The 7927-nt window shown below is 55.4% G+C and overlaps 3 protein-coding genes across 3 annotated transcripts; 2 read left to right on the top strand and 1 right to left on the bottom strand.

Moving 5' to 3' along the window:
- Positions 1-4276: 4276 nt before the first annotated feature.
- On the top strand, positions 4277-5083 carry IUM83_10718 (Zf-CCHC type zinc finger protein; the record flags this gene model as incomplete). The annotated part of the gene is made up of 1 exon (XM_067935234.1): positions 4277-5083. One exon carries the CDS (start codon positions 4277-4279, stop codon positions 5081-5083), a length of 807 nt encoding a protein of 268 aa, XP_067791448.1.
- Positions 5084-5128: 45 nt separating this feature from the next.
- IUM83_10717 (uncharacterized protein) lies at positions 5129-5752 on the bottom strand (the record flags this gene model as incomplete). The annotated part of the gene is made up of 1 exon (XM_067935233.1): positions 5129-5752. The coding sequence occupies one exon, from the start codon at positions 5750-5752 to the stop codon at positions 5129-5131; it is 624 nt and encodes a 207-aa protein (XP_067791449.1).
- A 160-nt stretch (positions 5753-5912) lies between these two features.
- IUM83_10716 (CAMK/CAMK1 protein Kinase) lies at positions 5913-7363 on the top strand (the record flags this gene model as incomplete). Its single annotated transcript, XM_067935232.1, has 4 exons — positions 5913-6160; positions 6235-6549; positions 6642-7188; positions 7286-7363. The coding sequence occupies 4 exons, from the start codon at positions 5913-5915 to the stop codon at positions 7361-7363; spliced, it is 1188 nt and encodes a 395-aa protein (XP_067791450.1).
- Positions 7364-7927: the final 564 nt, after the last annotated feature.

The raw sequence follows: 7927 nt of genomic DNA, 5'->3' as shown, positions 1-7927 counted from the left end.
TGCAGCTCGGCAGCTACAGCGTCATCCTTGATGGCGCTGCATACGTACAACGGCACCTCATTCGGAGGTACCGAGTTCCCAAACCGGTCCGCGATCTCGGACGCGGACGGCATCCATGGATCGCGCGCTACAGGCGCAGCGCGCGGAGAGCCTTGAGCTTTGACATCACGCGCTGCAGCAGCAGCGCGCGGAGTACTGAGAGCCCCAGCGGAAGCGAGTGGGGTATCGCTCTCAGTACGCGAACGCTTCGAACTCGAAGCGTCCGATTCGTCCCCTTCACGCGGGCGAACGTTCTTGGCGTGAGGGTCGAGCGATTCGCTCGACACTGAGTCTTTACGCTTTGAGGGCGAGTCCTCTTCGCCCTCCATGTCTTCATCGTCGTCGTCGAAGTCGACGACGTCGCCGTACTTCGCCTTCTAGCGTTCGAAGTAGTCGTCGATGGAGAGATGACTCCCCACCGACTTTGCGGACTTCTTCTGAGGCGCGCTCATCGTTGAATGAGCGCGGGTTTCTTCTCCAAACGCGGAGAATTGACGAATGGTCAATTCCAAAAGATTGACGTGCGGGGACCCCGCGCGTCTAACCTTAAGGGGGGGATGGTGTAACGGGATTACACGTACAAGTGGCTGCAAGCCACTTGTGAATTTAACAGATAGGTTATCTGTTAAACGTTTTGGATACTTACTCACATTGGTGTAAGACACACCGATGGATACATTGAAGTGGACCACCACAGTGAGTGGTCCACACCTACCCAAAGATCCTATTGGTAGAAAGCAGCATCTTTTTACCAATCAGAGACATGCATATTAGCGGGGCTCTGACAGCCAGCCGCTGCCAACCCTTTCATAGATGATAAACAGTTTTAGCAGATTTTAGAGGAAGATCAATTTACAAACAATACAGTTCTCATTTTACCTTAAACTAGCTACTTGGAGTCTTGTCTAAGTTAACTTATATTTGTGTATTCAAATATAATTAACCTAAGTAATTACTAAGTACTTACGCTTCCTCATACACGTTGCGCAACGTGTAAGCTAAAGTAGTGAGTCAAGTTAGACCCACTACATGTTGCGTGAAGTGCATCCATCCCATAAGTTGTGGGCAAATCCTCCGTTTAACACGAACGCGATCAATCCGTCTGTGCTGTCGAAGCACACCGTACACAGAGCAAGCTTACACTCAATGCGCTGAGCGGCAGTCTCAAAGGCAAACCCTAGTTCACATTTAAAACCAATTTCAAAACCAGTTAGTAGTTCAATCCATGCTCAGCCCCCTCCCCCTTGTTGCACGTACAGACTTGACTGCCGCTCTTTAGCGCTGGCGCTGGCCCTGCTGCTCTGTTCCACCGCGCCACCCTTCAGGCCATCACTCCCTCCTGCGTCGGCGCGGTCGTCGTCGGCGCGCTAGTCGTAGCAGCGCTGGCCCTGCTGCTCTGCTTCGCCGCACCGCCCTTTGGCCATCACTCTCCGGCGCCGGCGCGGTCGACGTCCGTGTGGTGCCCCGCCCAGTGCGCTGGTGCCGCTGCGTTCTGTCAAATGGATTTTGTTTAAATGTGTGTTGTGCAAATGTGTTTTTTGTGTATTGAGTACGTGGATATGTGCTGTTATCCGGAAGTCCAAACTTCAGATAGTTGACATATCAGAGTGACGGGCGAGGGACGGGGTGGGGACGAGGTGGGGACTGCGTCTCCCTAAAACTTCCGATAATAATACATACATATACAGTACACTGGATGTATTACGTACTGGTAGTGCCATAATCTCACCAAGAGCCAGCTGGTTGGTTCCTTGAGCGTTGGATCTCCTTAGGGGCGGGTCGCAGTTAATAAAAGAGGTCGCAGAAAGAAAATCCGCCAATCAAACGACCCCTCACCTCTTTTTGCATGTACACTCCCAACAAGAGGTAGTGGAGGTCTTTTGGTCTCTTTTTCTGTTATAGACACGCATTGACATATCTATCGTAACATTTATCATTCTCTCCCGTCATGAATCTAGACGACACGACTCTGACATGCGCAGCGGCCTCGATATGTGTGCTTGCCGCCGTCGTCTCCGACAAACGCATGTGGCCCGAGCCTCCACAACACCAGTATACCGTGCCGCGAGCTGACTGGGATATGATTCAGTCCCAACCAGTCTTCTCCGTGGGCTGGTTCTGACGGCATATACGCTGCACTCGTAGGCTTCTTCTGCGCGGCTGGCCATGCTTAACTGTGAGCAAAAGTTACACTGACTCGCATGTGAATTTCTTAAGGGAAATGCGAAAATGTGCTGTGACCCGACCTCCACTTTATTAGCTATAAAAAGCCAAAAAGAGAAGAGGTGCGACCCGCCCCTTAAGACTGCGCCAATACTGTAAATCTGTGCGAGCCTCTCGCACAAGTGTTGATTGACTGAGGCGACCGTTTCGTTGCGATCTATGAAGACTCGTTGTGGATATTATTATGGAGAAATTCCAAAAGAGATCCGTAGAGAACAGTAATCACCACAAGAGAAGGCTACGTGCACCAAACGTACTTTGTGATAAAACTCGTATAACAAGCACTCAGATCGAATGCACACCGCTATATTACTTCTACAATCCCTTCGGTAAGAAGGCTCGCAGCCGTCGTGAGATCAAACAACCGTTCTAAGAACTACAGGACAGGAAACTGACAAAGCGCTTGCCAACTGTTCATCGACGCTTTTGGCAGCGACACAGTGAAGACATATCCATGGCAGGAGAAGGATGCCCGTGGTTCCAGGGTGCGCACTACTACTCCATATCGCAGAGGTTCTCTCTCCTTTAGTGTACACCTTTTGTACATGTAGTATGTACATGTATGCAAAATGTACTTTGTATACAATACCATACACTGGTATCGCTGTTATATGTACTCGTAGCAATGTGACCGGACGAACCAGCACATGTAACAGCGGACAGTAATTTAATGCGACTTATTACATGTAGTGCGCTCTCCCGTTAAATACTCCAGATTGACGTATTCTGGAATTAGTCAAAATTACGGACGTAATTTGGAATTTCCTAAAAAAAACTCATATAAAAGTTGTTGCGTGCCCGAGTGTTCTTCGACATCACTCAAGACATATTTTGAAAAGGCAAATTCCAGCATGACTTGGCGGCAGTATCTTGGCGACGTGCACGTGACCCCATGCGCGCCCGCGCCGCACTCGGAGTTCTGTACAAAAATACAAAACCTTGTACAGCACGACATTGCCAACACAAACCCCAAATTCAATCCACACGAAGGGTGCAGTCTCTTGAACTACATGTACCTGTAGCTTCACCGATATGCATCATACGACTTTCAGGACATGACGAATACTGCGCTTTTTGGGAATTGTAATCTTTGCCTCGGTGATGTATGAAGAACCCCGTACATGAATTCATGCCGTTATATATGTTGGTGCTCGTCACCAAAGTTGTATTTTCCTTTTGTTTAGGCAGCGTTGCAGTTTACACCGTTCGTAAAGTAGTTTCGAAAGTTTGCGAAGTGTCGTAGTTTTATACTATTGGACGGCCACCATCGGCACCTCCTCAGTAACCATGCTTAGTATCTAAAACCACAGACTGATACATTTCCTATCGACTCTGATGTACCTACATGGCGAGCTGCTGTCTTCTATTGTTGCTTCATTCCGCAATTCATCCCAAAGACCCCAAGCTCAAGCAGCTCTCCTTCCTCTTCCTGACCGCCGCGCTCTTTGTGACTGGCAGCAACATCATGTGGCCATCCATGGCCATATCGACGATATTTTCGTCTGATGAGCCTCGCGGAATTGGAGCGGTGCAGAACGATGAACACGACAAGGGATTCCTACGAGTTCACAAAGCCAACAAACCTGGAGACCACAGGATCCACGAAGAGCGTGCCGCTTTCAGTACGGAGAAGCTAACGACACTGATTGAACGACGAGAGCTATCGAGTCAACAAGTTCAAGAACTGGGTCAAGCGTCGGTACACGGACAGGAATAGTAACGGGAGACTGGGTCAGCTCCAGATCTACAGCCGCATTTTCCACTGCTACCAAATCACGTGCAGCATTTCGCGAAGCACCTGATCAGTAAATAAGCTGAGCGAGCTCAACAGTGAAGAGGAGACAACGGATAGAAGAATCTACCAGTACCGGTAACTACCAAATCCAACCAGTCTGCCAGTTCAAGTCGTTGTGCCGTAATGATCGTGTTATTTTGTGTCTTCCACACCACGTGGTGCGCGCCAACCAAAAGCTCCGCTCAGTTGCCTTTCACACGTCACACACGCACACACGCCATGACGGAGGAGCAGCCGCTGACCGAGGAGCGCAAGCTGATCCTGCAGCGGCGGCGCGAGCTGCGCAAGGCCAAGAAGGCAAAGGCCAAGCAGTTTAAGCAGCAGAAGCAGCAGGCGCGGCGCGAAAAGAAGGCGGAGATCGTGGCCAAGATCCGCGCCAAGCGCGAGGAGGCGCAGCAGGCCACGGCGCAGGACGGCTGCTGGCTCTGCGGCGAGGCCTCGCACCGCAAGCAGGACTGCCCCAACCGCGCGGCCGGAGACCTCAACAAGACGTGCTTCCAGTGCCGCCGGCGCGGCCACACGTCGCTCAACTGCCCGCAGAACGGCGGCGGCGGTGGCTTTGGGGCCAGCCAGCAGCAGCAGGCCGCCGTGTGCTTCAACTGCGGCGCCGCCGACCACGCGCTGCGCGACTGCCCCAAGCCGCGCGAGAACGGCGGCGCCACGTTCGCCACGTGCTTCGTGTGCGGTCAGCAGGGCCACCTCAGCAGCAGGTGCCCGCAGAGCAAGACGGGCGTGTACCCCAAGGGCGGCTGCTGCAAGCTGTGCAAGAGCGTCGAGCACCTGGCGCGCGACTGCCCCGTGGGCAACATCTCGGTGGACGGCAGCAGCGGCGCCAAGCAGAACAAGAAGCTCACGTTCGCGGACGACGACGAGGCCTTTGTGCCCGAGGACAACGGCGACAAGACGGGCGACGCCCTCGACTCGTTCCAGCTCGGGCTGGAGGGCGAGCAGGACGGCGACGAGGAGGAGAAGCAGCACGCAGCCAAGAAGCGCGGCAGGAAGCAGGTCAAGCGCGTCAAATTCTAGACTCTCCATACATGTACTCACCTCTCTGCTGACCGACCGAGTCACTCACTCGTCCTTCTTGTCGCCGCGGCTCTTGAGCGCCTCCGGGTCGATGTTGTTCTTGCGCAGCAGCTCGTTGAACTCGTCGTCGTACTTGTCCGTGGCGGGGTCGGCCACGCGCGGGCCGTGGTTCGGGTACTTGTCCTTGTAGCGGCGCAGCATGCTGGCGTGCAGCTCGTTCCAGCTCACGTTGTCCTCGGCGCCCTCCTTGTCCTTTTTGTCGCGCAGCTCCTGCTCCACCTTGCGCAGGCCGTCGAACAGCTCCTTGGTGGGGTTGGGCTTCTTCTTCCTCTGCTTCTGCTTGGCCTCCACGGGCACGAGGCGGTCTCCGTCCGTCACGAGCTCCTGGATCTCCTCTTCTTCTTCCTCCTCCTCCTCCTCCTCCTCTTCCTCCTCGGAGCTCTCCACGATGAGCTCGGGCGACAGATTCGGCCGCGCTCTCAGCGCCTGCCGCTCCTGCGCCGCCGCCTCGTTGTCCAGCTGCCGGTTGAACCAGCGCGCGCCCAGGAACAGCACCAGCAGCGCCACGTAGTACTTGAGCACGGGCGCCAGCACGCCCACGAAGTCCCAGAGCGAGCGCGGCGCCGGCGGCAGCTCCAGCCGCTCGACGTCCACGTCGAACTCGTCCATCGCGCAAGTGAGACTGAGACTATCCAGTACCGGTATTGAGACGCGTCATCGAAATGTAGCCATGTTGCTCAGAAACCTTTCGGATAGCATACCGTTACATACCGCACGCTGTTCGCCAGGTCGTCGACCCAAGCAGCGCATTTCTACAGTCAGGACGAAGATGGGCAACCAGGCGTCGGCAATGGAGGTCGAGGCCGCCGCGCGCCAGAACCTGCGCGACGGCCGCAACGCCCGTGTGCTGGACTTGCCGCCGGAGCTAGGCGCGTCCGGCGCGCCCTTGCGCGGGTCTCCAGAGGCGTCCGCGGCCGCAGAACCGCCTGGAAACACCGGCGACGCAGCAGCGGCTGCAGCGACGCCGCGCCGCCGCGTGGAGGACTTCTACGACGTGCAGAGCGAGCTGCTCGGGCGGTAGCGTGACGCGCGCGTCTTTTCCGCGTCGTTTGAGCCGTTCTGGAGCCTAATCCGCCCTCTTGTTGCCGCAGCGGACACTACGCCGTCGTGTGCCGCGGCCGCTGCCGCCGCTCGGGCCGCCAAGTGGCCATCAAGAAGATCAAGCGCTTCCTCACGGACCCCATGCGGCTGCGCGCCGAGATCGCGGCGCTGCGGCGCGTGAAGCAGCACCCGAACATCGTGGAGCTGGTCGACGTGTTCGAGACGACGCGCGAGGTGCACCTGGTGCTGGAGCTCTGCACGGGCGGCGAGCTGTTCGAGCGCCTGGCCGACAAGGGCGCGTACTCGGAGGCGGACTGCGTGCGCCACGTGCGCAGCATGGCGCGCGCCGTCCAGTACCTGCACGAGTACGTGGATACAAGTCTCAGCTCGAGGCCCTACAGCTTAGTCTAATGTTGGTGGTGGTGATGTTGTTGTTGTTATTTGTTGCTGCTGCCAGGTGCGGCATCGTGCACCGAGACCTCAAGCCGGAGAACATCCTGCTGTCGACGCCCGACGACCGCCACGCGGTGGTCAAGGTGGCGGACTTCGGGCTGGCCAAAGTGTTCACGGGCACGAGCCTCAAGACCAAATGCGGCACGTGGGGGTACTCAGCGCCGGAGATGATCTCCGGCTCCGGCTCGGCCTTTGGCTACGACGACAAGGTGGACTCGTGGAGTCTGGGCACTATCCTCTACATTCTGCTGTGCGGCTACCACCCGTTCGACCCGCAGGGCGAGCGGTCCGACAACGAGATGATTGCGAGCATCAAGGCGTGCAACTTCGAGTTCGACGACGACGGATGGGCGACCATCAGCGATGGGGCTAAGGACCTGGTCAGGCATCTACTGGTGCTCGACCCCGACGAGCGCTTTAGCATGGCCCAAGTGCTGGAACATCCGTGGATCAGTGGGGCTTCCCCTGCGGCTCTTCATGCCTCGGAAATGCCCCTGTCGCCCAGCATTCACTACGAGCTGGCCAAGTACCGGGAGCACACCAAGCAGAAGGTATGGTGCTTGTGATGAGACTATCCTCGTTGATGTTAGGTGGTCTAACGGTATCTCGAGATTGTGCGGTTTGGTCTGGGTGGCCTTGCTTCTCTAGTTGGGTTTTGGTTCGTACGGCGATCACGACGGTGACGACGACGATGGAAGCGCGGCATCAGCGGGTCAGCTGAAGTAAAGTATCGGTTGGCAACGATGGACACCTTTTGTGCAAGTACTAACTGAGATGTAATGGGCAGAAAGATAAACACTCTCAATCGAACTATTTAACGAAAAAAGACCGTGATGCCAGTGTGTACATGTGCTCCTTTGAAATACCAGCGCCATGGGAACTATGTATTCGATACTATCACAGCTGGTTGATTCACTACGTCTCGGGGATTCCCACCGCATTGGTGCCCATGCACTTGATCAACTAGTGACAACTCAGTGGTTCAGGTTACGTGCGAACTTCTCCAGGTAAGTCTGGTAATTGTTGAATATGCGCGTGTACTTGGGATACTGGTTGAGCTTCAATTTGTCGTAGATGTTCGTGCTGGTGTACTTCTTGGAGACCCAATTCCCAAACCGGATGCTGCGGTAGGTCGCATCATTCATCAGTTGGTCAAACTTCGCTGTGTTGAAATCACGCTCTTCATTGTCGTTGTGGACCCGGAGGAAACGAGGTTCCCTCACACTGCGCCGGCTAACCCCAATCGAGGGAACTTCGTCAGACGAAACCATCGTTTCATTTTGTTTAGCG

Source organism: Phytophthora cinnamomi (genome assembly GCF_018691715.1).
Source record: "Phytophthora cinnamomi strain GKB4 chromosome Unknown Contig39, whole genome shotgun sequence".
NCBI classification, from domain to species: Eukaryota; Oomycota; class Peronosporomycetes; order Peronosporales; family Peronosporaceae; genus Phytophthora; species Phytophthora cinnamomi.
The sequence above is the reverse complement of the archived record's forward strand: the minus strand, read 5'-3'. Positions and strand labels throughout refer to the sequence as shown.